At 46.7% G+C, this 17,110-nt stretch overlaps 1 protein-coding gene across 1 annotated transcript; it reads right to left on the reverse strand.

The window, feature by feature from the left end:
• Positions 1-875: 875 nt before the first annotated feature.
• Mlana (melan-A) lies at positions 876-14,140 on the reverse strand. Its single transcript, XM_052187475.1, has 5 exons — positions 14,012-14,140; positions 12,044-12,137; positions 7,594-7,690; positions 2,886-2,999; positions 876-1,230 (listed from the first exon to the last, which is right to left on the reverse strand). The coding sequence occupies exons 2-5, from the start codon at positions 12,112-12,114 to the stop codon at positions 1,162-1,164; spliced, it is 351 nt and encodes a 116-aa protein (XP_052043435.1). The 5' UTR covers positions 12,115-12,137; positions 14,012-14,140; the 3' UTR covers positions 876-1,161.
• Between the last annotated feature and the right edge of the window lie 2,970 nt (positions 14,141-17,110).

A 17,110-nucleotide genomic window follows, 5' to 3' on the forward strand; every position in this document is an offset into this window, starting at 1 on the left:
GTGGGGTAGGAGTATGGTTGAGGAAAGGATAGAATGATGTCATTAGCAGTACTCATGTCTGAAGTTCTCAAAAGCAAAACTTTATAATTTGACAAATATATACATATTTTTGTTAATTGTATTTTTGTCTGAGAAGATAACTTAGTTTGTAAGGTGCCTGCTATACAGCTTAAGAGTTTGGAACACCAGAATCCACGTAATAGTGTAATAGTACATTAGTATAATAGTATATTAGTATAATAGTACATTAGTATAGCAGCACATTAACTACAGAACTGAGCAAGTGGCTATTCGAAGCTTCCTGGCCAGTTAGCCAAACCAACGAACTCAGGTTTCAGAGAAAACCTGTGTCCAAAACCCTACCCCGCACTGGCCCCAGTCCTCGCAAATACATAAACATACAGCGCAGAGAGAGGGGAGGGGAGAGAGAGAGACTTTACAGTGTGTTCTTGCAGGATCATTTTAGAACACAACGCTCCCTGGTTAACATTGCCCAGCCCAGAAGTTAGTTATTTTAAGCCTGTAACATCCTTTATGAACACTCCGTAACACCTGCTGCAACTGTGCACACTTCACACGCTGGCCAGTAGGTTGCTTTTAAAAGCTGAAGAGTAGTTTGTAAGTTAGCTGCATTTCATTTAAGGGAGCAGTGGAAAGTCAGAAGAGGAGACTGGGTTGTTAGGAGTGCTTGCTGTGCCCGCAGAGGACTCTCAGTTCCCAGCACCCACTTCAGGCAGCGCAAAGCCTCCTGTAGCTCCATCTGCAGGGAATCCCAGCTTCCGACTTCAGTAGGAATCCTCATGCAAATGCACATACGTACTTACATGTGAACACACATAAACATAAAAATTTCCCCGCAAATGCTCCCTGGTCGTCCTTGTGAGTTCACCCCTCCCCCAAAATAATACTAACAATGATGATGTAATAGCATTACTGTTGGGACAGATAATACATGTTAAGATATTTATTGGAGCTTTTCCAAGGTTACTGTTTCTCACCATTCCTCACTGCCCCTCTGCTTGCTCCATCATGAGTTTAGCACTGGCCTGTTAGTAGAGTTGTACATTCTGCAGCATTCTAAAGCAAAACATGGGCGCCTAGTCAGCCTTAAAGCACAAGTGTGAGGGAAGTTATTCAGCGTTCTCGGGAGTTTCCTGGCTCTCAGGGTGAATAAGGTGGTGGCGAGTGGTCTGGAGACAGCTTCTCGTAGGCAGGTGGAGCGTTGGGAACCTGTGAGGAGGAGAGGAGAGTGGGCTTGGGAGAGGTGCATGGTCTGGGGGATGAGGCAAGGTTTGCATCACATTTATATTCTAGCTGTGGATGGAAACTTCTGAGTGTCCATACATACCTTTCAGCCAATGAAGTAATTGTTAAATTTTACAAATGTGTATGTTGAGACGTCGGAAGGAAGAGAAAAAGAGAGACAAGGGCATTCCCAAGATGGAAAAGTGTAAGGTCCCGCGGTGGTGGGGCACGTGGTGGCGCACGCCTGTAATCCCAGCACTCTGGGAGGCAGAGGCAGGCGGATTTCTGAGTTTGAGGCCAGCCTGGTCTACAGAGTGAGCTCCAGGACAGCCAGGGCTACACAGAGAAACCCTGTCTCAAAAACACCAAATCCAAAAAAACAAAACAAAACAAAAAAGATAGAAACGTGTATTTATGCCCAGATTATTCGTCAGAATTTCCAAGTTCTAACGAAAGAATTGAGTTTTATTTAGTCATTGTGTTTCTGGGGATAGCACCTGTGCCACAGATAGATGTCAGAGGAAAGTTTGGGGGGTCTCAGGGATCACCCCCAAGTTTAGCAGCCCTGAGACAATTCACCTACCCCTGAATTCTTGAATCCTGAGTTTCCCTCAACAAACACTTCATCTTCACCACATAGGTCCCTGCTAGTTGGGTCTAAAAACACATTTATGGCTGGGGGGAGGGGCAACTATGATAGTCATCTTTAAAACATGGAGTCAGGAGAGACATATTGATCTACCAACTGAGCACAATGTGCCAGTCATTCAGCTGAGGCTCACAACAGTTGAAGGAAATGTTCTCAAGGGGAAACTGAGGCATAAAAAGTCACATGCCCTAGCTCATGGAAGTCAGTGGAGCTAAGACACAAGTGCGGCTGTCTGACTCCAGGATCAATGCTGGGCATTACTTTGTAATGCTTAATGTGCCATGTGCTATGCAGCAGACATGAGTGCAAGCCACAGGCAGAATTTAAATGCCTAGCAGCTTTTACCTAACTACTGTGTTTCAAGTGTTTGATACATGTTGTTGTGGCTTAGCTTTATAGGAAAAATGTTTCCCATGTCTCTTACATGTAAGACTCTAATTGACTGTAAAATCTAAGAAGACACAGCTTTAAAAAAAAAAAACTATTTCCCATGTTTGTTTGCTTATTTGTTTATAAAATATACAAAACAAAAATTATCATTTTGGCCCTAATGGGGGAAGAGCACAGGTGTGGATTGAATCTAGGGCCTCATGCCTGGCAGTGGTTGTGCACGCCTGTAATTCCAGTACTCTGGGAGGCAGAGGCAGGCGGATTTCTGAGTTCGAGGCCAGCCTGGTCTCCAGGACAGCCAGGGCTATACAGAGAAACCCTGTCTTGAAAAAACCAAATCCCAAAAAACCAAAAAAAAAAAAAAAAAAAAAAAAAAAAAGAAAAGAAAAGAAAAGAAAAAAGAATCTAGGGCCTCATGCATGTAAATCAAGTACTCTGTCACTGAGCTAAGATACCAGTCCTGATTATAAGCACTACCAGTCAGTTAGCAGTTTAGTGGCTTTAAGTAAACTCAAGATTACACTTTAATAGAAATCAACTTTGTTTACTTGGGCTGAAAGAAGCTGATGAGAAAATGCCCAGACTCATGATCACCACCTACCACAGGCTGATGGGTTCTTTCTTGAGAAGATAGTCGGCTGTCCTGGTGATCAAGACTCTTACACGAGCATCTTTCTCTCGAGGTATTTTGAGTACCAGCATGACGCCTTTTGTCCTGAAGTATAAAGTCATAAGAATGAAGAGTAAAAGGTAGTAATAATAATAACAACGGAGTTCATTAAAGAAAAGAAAAAGGAAACAACGCTTTAAAAATGTAGTAGAAAGATGATGCAACCCACTTCTCAGAGTTGTGAGGACGAACTAAGGTGCCTGGCACCACACTGTCACTAACTGGGGAGTCTGGAAGAGGAGACTGGATCTACAAAGTAAACAATTGGTGAAATTATCCTTCAGAAATGAGATGGCCTCGAGAGACGTCTCAGTGGTGATGAGCTTTCGCTGCTCGTGCAGAGGACCTGGATTTTGTTCCCTGCACTGGTAGCGTGGCTCACTCCTGCCTGACTCTGCAGTTCCAGGGGATCCGGGACCCCCTTCTGGCTTCTTCGTGCAAGTGGTATAGTTTCATACAGGCATCCGGACACTCATAGGCATCATAGGGAGTAGAATCTTAAATAAATACATAAATACATACATGCATAAATAAATTAAATAAATAAATAAATAAATAAATAAATAAATAAATAAAAAAAATGGGCTAGAGAGATGGCTCAGCGGTTAAGAGCACTGACTGTTCTTCCAGAGGTCCTGAGTTCAAATCCCAGCAACCACATGGTGGCTCACAACCATCTGTAATGAGATCTGACGCCCTCTTCTGGTGTCTGAAGACAACTGCAGTGTACTCACATATAATAAATTAAAAAAGAAAAAAGCAAGAGGATGAGCTACAGAATAAGAACTCCCTCAGGAAAGAGAAAAAAAATGGAAAAGAAAGAAAGGAAGGAAGGAAGGAAGAGAAAGAAAGAAACTTTCTGTACGATCTGTAAGCCAAGTAGATTGTTTACTCCTCCAGTTGTTTTTTTTAGCTCAGTAATAGAAAGTAGCAAAGACATAATGCTTGCTGCACCCTGTCACATAATTACAACACACTTACCAAAAATTCTTAGGCTGGAGATTGCCAACTAGGCTTTCCAGGAGATCTGAACGTCTCAAAACGAGGTTTTGGTATTAATTCCAATATGGCCTGGAAAGATGGCTCAACCAGTAAAAGTTCTAGTCTAATATCTGGAACTTATATAAAAGTCAAAACACGACAGCGTGCACCTGTGGCCCAGTAGCCCTGCAGTGAGCAGGTGAACAGAGACAGGAAAGCCATCCGGAGGTTCGCTGGCCAATTAGCCTAAAACACGCAGAGCTCAGGCAGGAGCAAGAGAAAACCTGTCTCATCAAAGTGGAGGGCAAGAGCTGCCTCCCAGAAATTGTTCTCTGACGTCCACATGAACGTCATGGCTTCGGTGTGCCGGCCACCGCTCACACACGCACCTCCGTACCAAGCACCACGGAGCCTTTCCCTCCTCTTTTTATACTGGAGGTACTAAGGGGCACAATGCATTTCTATCTTATGACAAGTCAGAAACTCTGATTTACTGATTTATATGTAGGATAAAATTACATGTAGGATACTGCTAACATGTAGCATAGAAGGTTATGATGGAATCTTATCAACCAACCAATACAGTCAGTGTCTGCACACACAGTCACACTTTTTTTTTTTTTTTGGTTTTTTGGATTTGCTTTTTTCAAGACAGGGTTTCTCTGTATAGTCCTGGCTGTCCTGGAACTCACTCTGTAGACCAGGCTGGCCTCGAACTCAGAAATCCTCCTGCCTCTGCCTCCCAGAGTGCTGGGATTACAGGCGTGTGCCACCACCACCCGGCTTCTTTGTATTCTTAAGCTAGAAAAACTTTAAGAAGAGAGAAATCATTGTCTTTGAGTTGTATCATGTCAAACTAATTGTGAATTGGGTAGAAAATGAGTCCCAACACACTAACGTGAAACAAGAAGTCATTGTGGTTTGGACAAGCAGAAATTAATAGAGAAATTGGGCCAGAGAGATGGCCCTACACCTAGGAGCATTCACTACTCTTAAGAGAGGTCCTAAATTCAATTCCTAGAACCTCCATTTACCGGCTTACAACTGCCTGTAACTGCAACCCCAGGGAGACGCTCTTCTGGGCTCTGCAGACACAGGCACTCTCGTGTACATACTGACAGACACACATACATATATATAATTTAAGATAAAAAAATAAAAGTGAAAGATGAAGACACGCTGAGTAAAAACTAATCCATGGCTAGATGTTGTGTTTTATAAAACGTCGGCAGAGCACCTGGGTGGTACCACGCTAATGCAGTCTCCCTGAGAGATCAAGTCATGAGACAGACCTAATATAAAGGTTTATTGATCTTTATATTAGATCAAGAGGGAAGTGCAAGAGAGAGGGGGAGAAGAAGAGAGAGGGAGGGAGAGAGGGAGGGAGAGAGAGAAGAAGGGAAGAAGGAGGGAAGAAGGGAGGGAGGGAGGGGGAGGGAGGGAGGCAATGAGGGAGGGAGGAAGGGAGGGAAAAGCCAGCAGGGGACACCATGTGAGGAAAAGGGGTGAGAAGAGGAGACAAAGGGGGGGCTGCGGAGAGAATAAGTAGAGAGAGCACGCAGTAACAAGCAGCTCTTATATGCGAGCCTGGTACCTGGCTGTTGCTAGGTAACTGTTGGGCAGAGCCTAGAGGAAATGCTAACATTAAGTATAGAATAGAGCCAGCAAGGGGAAAATGAATGCCTGAGGTCCCAAAGCAAGGCAGCAGCGGACAATGAAGCTAAATCCTACAACCTATTGACTTCTACCTTGTTTTTGTATAGCCCTGGCCATCCTGGAACTTGCTCTGTAGAACAAGCTGGCCTCGAACTCACAGAGATACACCTACATCTGCTTCTCAGGTGTCGGGATTTAAGATGTTTGCCACCACTGCCAGGCCCAAGTGACTGTTATGCACCTGTTTTTCTAAAGGGGGACGATGAATGAGAAGATCAACTAATAAATAACCAAGAGCAAGGAGTCATCACTCCATGCCAGAGGGACGCTGGCGGAGCTGAATCCCCGGCAGAGCTGCAGTCCTTCCCCCACTCAGCGCGCATACACAGCAGCAGGCTGAAGAAGGTCTAGGCTGAAGGGAAGGAACATCCCCGTGCTTTCCCGAGGTTACTTGGTGTCTTGTTCACACTTTAGTATGAGCTCGCTGGAGGACTCTGCTTGGTGAGGTGTGGGTCCCAATGTGCCTTGCCTCTCTCGGTTACATTCTGGACCCGCGGCTAAAAATAAAGTTGGGGTGCAGTTAGAGAACGTGAGACACAGACAGACAGAGCCTCCTTCCGGCAAAGAAGCTTTTCATCTGGGACAGCAGAAAGCAGACACTTAATAGATGTGAGCATGCTCCGGGCTTGGGAGGCAGCCTGGGCCCTCCAGGTGGAACTGAGATGTCTTCCGAGAAGTTTGAGCTGTGGCCGGTACCGAAGATCTGGGTTGGGTGTTGTTAGAGTCTCCTTCCTCTAGAGAGGACAGAGCGAAGGTTTTCTGCAGGCTTGGGAAGTGTGGGTCGGAACCTGAAAGGGTTCACACTCCTGAAAGTTTCAGTCCACTTTGCCATATTTTACCCACCTGAGCTCAGTGCTTTGTTTAGTATAGTTTTGCTGTTTCTATGACAACACATCTTGTTGATTTTTTATGATAATCTAATTTTGAATTGATGTGGTTGAAAGCCTGTTTGGGGATTGAGAACAGTGCTTTATTGTTTTGTTTTGTTTTGTTTTTTTAACAGGTTCTTCCTGGTAGCCTGGTAGCCAGAACTCTGTCCTTCTATCTAAGTACTAGATTTGCACATAGGTGCCAATATAACTAGTGAGTGGCTTGATTGATTGATGATTGATTGATTGAATGAATGAATGAATTTCTATAATGTCTGTTGTCTTGCCAAAATGTATGTCTGTGCACCATGTGCATTCCTGGTGACTGCAGAGACCAGAAGAGGTTGACAGATTCTCTGGGACTGCAGGGAATCTGTGGCCATTAGCCACCTTGTGAGGGCTGGGAACTGAACCTGGGTCCTCTGGAAGAGCAGCCAGTGCACTTAACTGCTGAACCAACCAACCCCCGCCCCCATCCAGTGGCTTTCATCTTTAAAGATTTGTTTTTACTGTGTAGCACTTGGTTTTCCTTTGGGATCACATCTAAATTTTCCTACCTTGCTACACCTTGCTGGCCTCAAAACACCCAGACTTTGATTTGGAGCCTATACAAGTGTTAAGGTTTTGCAAGGAAGTCTCCCTTCCTAATGTTAGTGCTATGACAAGTTAGCATGCGATCCTTACAGAACCGATAGATAGATAGATAGATAGATAGATAGATAGATAGATAGATAGATAGGGGGAGATTTTCAGTGGTGCACGTTATGCTGTGGGGAGGATGGTTTTCTCATCCTGGTGTGATTATCAGTAAGATGTTGGACACCATGGGCTACTTAGTGTGACAGAGACAGAGGAAGTTGGCAGGGACCCAACCTGGCAGGGAAGAATGTTTGCCACCCAGACTGACAAGAGGAGTTTGATCCCAAACCACCACAAGGTTGGAAGGAGAGGACCGACTCTAAAAGCTAGTCCTCAGTCTCCACACCCACACCAGGGCACGTGCACACACATGCACATACATTCATGGACACCCCCAGGAGCTCAGAGGAAGGAGCAGACCTGTCAGGACTCACCGTCAAGGTTCTGTAGCCACTTCGTCTTCTGCAATACCAGCAGCCGATAAGCAGCGCAATCCCCAGAACTACAACCAGGATGCCAATCCCTGCAGCCCTGGACCAGGAGACAGGCAATGTCCAACACAGCTCAGAAACATCGGCTAAGACTTGGATGAGACAGCAACCAACCTTCTGGACCTTTTTGTGGTCCCAGAAAGCATCTTCTAGTCTCCAGTTTGTCATTCTCCTCACTGGGCACCTGACCACACCTACAGCTCCAGCATCCAAGGACAGGGCTTAGTTTAGGAGCCTTTAAGTGTGGCACACCCAAGTCCCAAGCATACGGGCTGCCCTGGCATCCTAGCATCTGCCCTTTATGTGGACAGTTTATTTACTGAAGTAGAATAATCTTTTCTTCTCAATGTGGCTTATTTAAAACGTTTTTTTCCAAATCTGTTCAGATTAAAAAGAAGTGGAAATGAACATTGACTCTGAGCCAGTGGCTGTGCTAACCGGTTATAATAATTCTCATAACAATCTGCAGCATGGATACCATTGATTACCTCCACTTCATAGAGGACAAAACAAATTCAGAGGGCTTCCCACCCAGAGCTATCACAAGTCTGAGTCAGGGTTTGAGTTTGAGGCTATCCCTGCTCCAAACTCTGCTCTGCTCTGCACTGACCCCCTGTGGCATCGGCAGAGGAGTCTGAGCTGGACCTGGTGCAGAGTAACACCATCACTTATCTATGTATCTGGTGCTAAGCACCAGGACACTAGGACAGCCACTTAAGTCCGGGGTCCAGAGACTCCTGGGAAGCATTACAGTTGCTGCAAAAGCCCCAGGAACAGCACTGCCAGCACGGTGCCTGCACAGCACTGCCAGGCAGCTGGCATCTACCAGTACTCACCCAGTGTGATCAGTACTGAGGCCTGGATGTGACCAGGAACTTGCTAAGAAATGCTCTGCAGAGCCGGATGGTGTGTGCTAGATTGAGTGGCTGCAGAGTGCAGGGGAGGGGGTTCTGCCAGTAATGCCTACCTCCATCTCAAGGCTGTCGAGCGATCAAGCATGTCCTGTCCAACTCCAAATGGGATGGAGAGACCTGGAGGATGGCCATCTAGAGGGAAACTCTGCCCTGATCACACTGGACAATTCCTTGCTGTAGACGCAAAGGCCCCAGGAACTTTTGTAGAACTATAGACAGCATGGCCCAAGCTCCCAGATCCCAGGCACTGGACCTCCTCTGAACACCATTTTGTGCCAGGCACTGGGCAGCAAACCTCTGAGCTTAGGACAGTTCATTTTATAGCTTCTGTCAGGCTTACGTGAGGCCCAAGGCCGCACAGCCAGCACGTAGAAGACCCAGCAGAGTAAGTGGTCCTAGACAGCTATCACGGGAGGACTAGGATTCAGGCCAGACCTACGTCCCCTGTCCAGTGCTTTTCTGGAAGAACCATCCCCTAAGGTAAAACTGTCACAAAGATTCTTCAATGGCTCTTATGACTGAAGGCAGCTGACACAATTCCCAGCATGCTCTTGCTCTAAGTTCGCCCTGCACTCTCCCTTTGAGGCATCTTGACACAGACAGCTCTGTTCCAGCTCTTTATGCACAGTCATGTTGTACTTAGAAAACACACACACACAAGTGATTGAAAGCATAAAACATCAAAGAATGCCAGGCACTCGAGAGGAAGCTGCTGCCTGGCCTAGCAGGCTCCTCAGTCACCCAGACACCTTGGGGCGGTCACGTGAGGCACAATTAAAGTACAGGCCCTGGGGCCCACGCCTGGCCTAAACCGACTCCTCTTGAAGTTAGCACCTAGGAATCTGAGTTTGGGCAATCACTGTGTGACTTATTCCCACACACATAAGATCATTGTGTCTACTGAGGCTTCAGAGGACGCTAACAGCCATTGACTGGCTATGGGAACTCACTTTATATCACTTTCCCTTGTACCAGTGGCAGACTTCAAAGGAGGAGCAATATCCTCCGAGAATTCCATGGCTTCAATACAGATGCCTCTGCTTCCCGCTACATCTGACCCTCCTGCTTAAACAGGGCTGCCAGATGACTGAGCCCCTGTCACGACGAATCCTCACATTGATGGCCTTGTGCAGTGATTTTCCTGTACTCTTCACTGGTGTCTCTCATTACCCTGCTGAAAATCATGTACCATGATCAAGTAGTGGATGGTTGCTTCCCTCGTGGACTGAGGCAAAAAATGTCACTGCACTGTGCTGGGGCCTCTGGTGATGCTGACTCCCACTGGAACCCAGGATCCCTCTGTCCTTGCAGAGAAGGCACCATAGTACTCATTGCCCCTGAATGAGGACTTTGGTCAAGGTGTAAAGAAGAAAGCGCAAGCCTTCAGTGAAGGGGTTGGAGGAGGAGGAGCGTGTGTGTGTGTGTGTGTGTGTGTGTGTGTGTGTGTCTGTGTGTCTGTGTGTGTGTGTGTGTGTTTGTGCCTGTGTGTGTGTGTATATATGTGTGTGTGTGTGAATATGATGTATATGATGGTACTAAGTCACAGGTGCCCTTCGTAAGCTGTTGTCCCCAACTCCAAACCTACCTCCCTATGCCCTACCCTGGGCCCTGGCGCTGGACTCTGAAAACCCAATGTCTTCTTTGCTGGTTTGCCCCTCGAGTCTCTGCAGAGTCTGCTTCCCACTGCCTTCAGCATCACCTCACAGCAGCTCTTCACACTGTTGGCTGTGGGAGCCACTGCTGACATCTGACCAGCTGAGACTGGTGGCTATACACCACAAAGGACGACTCAGCTGTCAGCCTACTGAGCTGACAGCCAGCGCCTGTCTCCAGCTTCCAGCTCGGCAGTTAGAGATACTGCCTCGCCTCCCTGTGAATGTGCAAATATTTGCCTTTATTAACCCACCAGCTTAGTGCTTCATAGGTAAACAGGCCTGTATTAAATCCCAGCATCACCACATCCAGAAGCACCACATCCTAGTTCCTCTAAGCGGTTCCCACCTACAACACAGCAGGCAGATGTGGGCGCTATGATGTGGGCGAGAGCGGAAAACAATGGCCCCAGTCTTCCCTTTGTTTCTCACTTTCTGGGGGGAAACACAAAGAAGATGGCAGAGCATCCTTACTTAGACAGAAGTGATGCACAGGGGTGACAATCAGAGAAAGAAGGAAACTGACAGGCTAAGACTCCTGGACCACTGGGCGAGAGAGAACAAAAATACTAGTTTAAGCCGAGTCTGTGGCCTCATCCTAAAGATGCAGAAATAATACCCTATACAATGTATCTCCCACCTAAATAGAATGTTGTGGAGACAATTTGCTACAATGTATCACTTCCCCTACCTCCCAAATTGTCTATGCTGTGGTATGGGAAATGCCCTGGGAAACGCTCCCAGCTGGACTGCATTGATAATACCTTGTTTGCTGGCGGACTCTGTGTAACCTCTATAGGATTTTTTTAGCAACTCCTCCTACAAAGGGAGCAGATCTGCAGGGATGCCAAGCTGATGGTTCAAAGACCACCTAAAACAGAGGTTCTCAACCTGTGGTCGCCCCCCTCTGCGCTCCCACCCCCTACCCTCCTCCGCTCCCCCACCCTCAAGATTGAATAACCTTTTCACAGAGGTCGCATATCAGATATTCTGCATAACAGACATTTACATTACAATTCATAACACTAACAAATTTGCAGTTATAAAGTAGCAATAGGAATAATTTTGTGGTTGGGAGTTACCACAACGTGAGGAACTAATAGCGCAGCAGCATTAGGAAGGTTGAGAACCAGCTCTAAAAGAAAGCCTGGAGTCCCCCTCCTAGCGTTTTCAGAGTTTGTCCTGCGTTCCCCTAAGGGCACTTACGGTTGCTGGAATGACTCCCTGCCTAACTCTCCCACTGGACTCTAGACCTTTTCAGAGATACTGAACAGTATCTCTGAATTATGTGCTTAGTTCTTAGAAGTAATAATCACATAAATAAGTCTTACTAATTAACCCGGAAGCTCAGACACCTTTCTGTAGGACGGAGCTCTCACACAAAAGTCATGGCTGCCATCTTCAGCCTGGAGTCTGCATGCAGACTGAGACCCACACTCGCTCCCCTCACCCACGCTGCCTCTTTAGCAACTTAACTGTCTACAAAGTAACTGCAGGAGTCTTGAGAGGAGTTGGTGAATAGACTTGAGGAAGGAAGTGTCTGAGTCCTGGACATGTTTCCCAACTTGGGAACCAACAACCAAATCTCAAGAATGCAGACGAAAATAGCAGTATCTAACTTTTCTCACTTGTATCTCCCCGACTGTTTGGCCCCAGAGAGTTGTGAGTTAGACCACTGTAGGACTCCAGGTCTCCCTTTGGTGGCGGTGGTTTTATTCTTTGGGGGGATTAAATGCTAGAGAAAGTTTCAGATAGGCATCTACATGCAGAAGTCAGTAGGCTGTGTCTGCAAACTGGAAATCCCAGAAGGTTTGCTTTGAAACTTACTCTTCAGCGGTGACATAAGAGTGGCCGTGCCCCTTCCTGGGATTACTGAAGTGAACGTCTTTTCGGGGCATCGTGTGGACTCAGCCCAGGACACCTAAAGGAAGGGCACATGGGGATTGCTTAGTGTATCCAAAACATCCTCCACGCAGACACAGAGACACAGAGACTGTCCCCAGGATGGGTCACAGCGGGCTGGCCCTCTGGGTCCTCCCTGTGGGGATTCACATGTCCTCTCATTAATTCCAAGAGCCCTCGAAATAGCTCAGGCGCTGACACTTTCTACTCACTGGAAAACTAAGTTCTAATAAGAGACTACAAAGGAAACAGCCCTTTAAAACTAAGTTACCACAGGAGAGTGTCTACAGCTTGACTCTCTAATAAACTCACGAGAGGATTTTAGTCATTCTGTCTTGACCTTTGCTGGCCTATGGCATTAGTCAGTAAAACAAGACATGGGGCTGGAGGGAGATCTAGTGGGGAAAGAGGAGTCTGGCAACATGACTGGTCTGCGTGTGAGCCCCAGGACCCTGGTACAGTGGGAGAACACTCCATGGCAGTGGTTATTGATCCCACACGCGCACTGTGACACACACACACACAAATTAATGCATAATAATAATAAATAGTAATTAATAATAGTAAAATAATAAATGTAAAAATAAAACTATTAAAGAAGCTGAGCAGAGGTGGCACACATCTTTAATCCCAGCACTGGGTAAGTAGAGGCAGGTGGATCTCTATGAGTTTGAAGCCAGCCTGGTCTACAGAGAGAGCTCCAGGACAGCCAAAGCTACATAGACACCCTGTTTCAAAACAAGCAAACAAACAAAATTCACATGTGTCAGAGAGAGAGAGAGAGAGAGAGAGAGAGAGAGAGAGAGAAAGAGAGAGAGAGAAAAGGATACCTTATTTTTCTCCAAAATTACCACTGTCATCATCTGTGCCCGAGCAGAAGTTTACAGAATTCAATGAGAGAGGCATTTCCCAGGGCACCCCAGGCCGAGCCTGGCCAGGGTGATAAAACACACCTATCCAGGTCTCACGGCTAGGAATTAAAAGCTTTGTTATAGACAGAGTCTCACTGCACTGCTCTGGCTGTGTCCTAGAATGAAATAAGTAGACCGGGCTGGCCTTGAATTTGTATAGCTCTGTGTGCCCCTGCTTCCCAAGTACCGGAATTAGTTAAAGGTGTGTGCCACTCTACCCAAACCAAAAACACTTTTCAAAAACCCAAAATGTGCATAACTAAATAATAACTAGAATCTCAGAGACTACAGTGACCATAACTTCTGTGAGCTCAGGAAAAGACAGTAACCGAAGGATCATCCCTTGTCAGCATGCTCAGGATTTTGCCTTTTTAATTTACAGTTATTATACATTTTAAGGTTCTACCCCCATGGGATTTCATTAATTAGCTCCAATTTGAAAACCAGGGATAGGTGGGAGGGTAAAATCAGGATTTCCTTGAGCCCAGAATGTGACTCCTTTCCACAGGGGCATTTTGCCAGTAATTTGACCTTCCGGGATATAAGACTGAAATTATAGTTGAACTCAGAGATCATCTCAGGTGGGTAGTGTAAGTCGAGTCCTGCATTGACCGACAAGAGACTCAATTAATTCTGCTTTAATTGTTTCTGTTGGTATCTATTTCAAGCTCAGAGCCTTGGCGAACAGTCTCAGGATAAGTGTACCTCACCCCAGTGAAGCCAACAGAAGTCCCTTTGGGTGACAGACTAAATGTAGTGCGAAGTGGTTCCTGTCCCCACTACCCCACACGCCAATGTTCTTGGAAACCTTGGAGGAATGAGAAAGAATCTAAGAGACTCCAAAGGTGAGACCATCACAAACATGGAAACTCTGCATCCAACTGAGCTTCATTAAGGCCCTGAGGGGACACAGAGGCGTCCATCAAGCCCTGCTCTGGAAGAACAGGACAGTGTGCCGTTAACGAGAAGCCAGTGCTCTTACCTTCCTCGAGGAGCAGTCCTCCCTGCCTTGAGGAGCAGTCCTCCCTGCTGACTGGCTGTGTGTATGTGAAGACGGCTTCTCTGGCTGTTCATCTAAAAAAAAATTTTTTTTTCATTCTTGATCCTGAGTCTCATGATTGTCATGAGTTTTGGATTCCTAAACGGTTGTCTGTGATTGCTTATTTGGCATGAAAGAAACCAACTTCATTCTCCCCTTTAAAAGAAAAAAACAACAGAGTCTCTGATGCCTTGTGCTTTCCCCAGTCCTAACCCTCTGCCCCAGGCCAGCCATGCCTTTTTAAGTTGCCAGGTAAATTACAGGATGCCCAGTTAAACTTACATTTCAGAGAAACACGTGCTTATGTCATGTGTCTAATGTAATACTGCTATTCTAAAATTTCCTCCGGCTGTGGACTGCTCAGCTCTAAGTGCGACTCGGGTGTCACATGCCACATGTCATACCTCCTCCATGCTCTGGGCTGTGGGCTTTTTCAGGAAGAGGAGGTTGTAGTCGTCAGAGGGGGTGGCTGACTTCAAGGAGACACAGCAGGGCAGTCGCACATACGAACTCACAGCAGTCCGGACGGTGTGCACACGACCTGCTTAAGATCGGGGGACAAAGCCCTTCTCCTAGCTGTGGAACAAACTACTTCAGGAGTGAAGACGAGGAGGAGGGAGCAGAGGAAGATGAGGAGGAGAACTCAAAGTTGGGTGGGTGGGAGGTAAGAGCGGAGGGAGTAAGCTCTGGAAGGCGGAGAAGGGACATGACAAAAATACATCGTATGAAATTCTCAAATTTTTTAATAAAATTTTATTTTTAAGTCTCAATTTTTAAAAGATTATTTGTTATTATAAGTACACTGTAGCTGTTCTTCAGATGCACCAGAAGAGGGTGCCAGATCTCTTTACAGATGGTTTGAGCCACCATGTGGTTACTAGGATTTGAACTCAGGACCGGTGGAAGAGCAGTCAATGCTCTTAACCACTGAGCCATCTCTCCAGCCCCAGGACTAACATTTTTTTTTTAACAGAGAACGAAAGGGAGAAAGGAAGAGGCAGGGATAATATGGAGAGGCGTTAGGACCGTGGCTCTGTGACGGAGCACGTGTGACTCCCCATGTTCAATCCCTGGCCCTGTCGAAAAGAAAAAAAGAGGAAAAATATCTCAGGCAGAACAACCAGTGTAAGGGCAGGAGGTTTTTGTTTTGTTTTGTTTTGGTTTGGTTTGGTTTTTGGTTTTTCGAGACAGGGTTTCTCTGTGTAGCCCTGGCTGTCCTGGAACTCACTCTGTAGACCAGGCTGGCCTCAAACTCAGAAATCTGCCTGCCTCTGCCTCCCAAGTGCGGGGATTAAAGGTGTGTGTCACCACTGCCCGGCAGGGCAGGAGATTTTTAAAGACCTGCAGTCTGTCCTTCGTGCAGAATTGCCAGGGCAACTGTAGCACAGAACCTGCGGGAGTGACCAACTAACCAGCGACGGACTCAAGGCTCCCTCCACACGACAAACCGCATACCCAACCCTGCTTGGCGAACAAGAACCAGAACCTAGATAACCCAGAGACCTAGGGTAAAACCAAATGCTACTGGCCTAAAAAAAAATCACTAAAATTACTACTAGTGATCTTCTGCTATATCTATAGACCAGCGCCTTGTCCAGTCAGCAGAGGCCCTTCCTCTGGAAGCAGATGGAAACAGACACCGAGACCCACAGCCGGACGTTACACGGAAAGAGTCTAAATGGGAGCTCTCCATCAAATCCCTCCCCGCAGAGCTCAGGGAACTCTGAGGAAAAGGAGGCAGGAACAGTCTAAGAGTCAGAGGGAGAACACGGCCCTCTGAACCAACCCTGCACGGTGCGGATGAGCTCACAGAGACCGGAGCAGCGAGCACGGGGCCCACACAGGGCTGCACCAGGTCCCCTGTGTATTAAGCTCTTAAATTAGTATTTTTACGGAACTCCTGCCGGTGAGAATGAGTGGGTCTCTCATTTCCGTGTCTGCTCCTGGGGCTCTTTTTCCTCCTGTTGGGTTGCCATGTCCAGCCTCAACATGATGGGTTTTGCTTTCTCGTATTATATTTTATTTCGTAATGTTTGGTTGTTAGCTCTTAGAAGCCCTTTCTTCCCTAGTGAGAGACACAAAGGGAGTGGATTATCTGGAGGGGAGAGGAGGTGGGGTGAAACGGAGAGGGGGAGAGGGAGGGGACACTATAGGAGAAAAGAATCCATTTTCAATATAAAGAAAAAATGGGGCAAAGGGGATATAAGACTGGGAAAGAGAAGTGGAGGGATCTAGGAGAAGCAGGGGTCCAGGAACTGGATGGGATAGAAATACAGAGTCTTCGTGATTGAAGGTTTTAAAGAATTCAGACAATGCTATATTATGCCGGGCGGTGGTGGCGCACGCACGCCTTTAATCCCAGCGCTTGGGAGACAGAGGCAGGTGTATTTCTGAGTTCGAGGCCATAGTTTGGTCTACAGAGTGAGTTCCAGGACAGCCAGGGCTACACAGAGAAACCCTGTCTCGGAAAACCTAAATAAATAAACCTCTGCCCGCCTCAGTTCACTGAGAAGCCCCTGTCTAAAGACCGTGGGGCTAAAGGCATCCGCTGCACAGGTTGATCGTGGGCCTTAATAAGGTAGCACTGGTGAGTGCTCACGAAGAGCTTGCTTAGAGAAGCCGAGCTGTTCGTTTAGCCCCAGTTCTGGATCTGTAGCCCCGCCTTTGTCCCAGGTTAGAGCCAGCACCCGGCACCTCCCAGGCCACTGACTGGTTCTCTGCGCCATCTAGTGGACACTCCCTAGCCCCTCTACGCCCGTTTCAAGATTTTTTTTTTTTTTTTTTTAAATACAGCCTGCTGTCTCTGGGGTCTGCAAGTGGAAACACTCCTTCCTCCCCAAGAATATGTCTAACTCCAGCTCTCACCGTTCATTACTTGCACCATCTCACTAAGCTATTTCCCCTTCTGAGCTTCAGTGTTCTCATCTATAAAATGGGGAGAAAGAAAGAAAAATAAAGAAATCACAGAACTGCTAGCTCAGCGCCTAACTGCTTCCTGAAGATGGAGGGAGGCTGGTGTGATCTTCCTGTGACCCACAAACA

The sequence above is a fragment of the Apodemus sylvaticus genome, chromosome 1 (genome assembly GCF_947179515.1).
Source record: "Apodemus sylvaticus chromosome 1, mApoSyl1.1, whole genome shotgun sequence".
Taxonomy (NCBI): Eukaryota; Metazoa; Chordata; class Mammalia; order Rodentia; family Muridae; genus Apodemus; species Apodemus sylvaticus.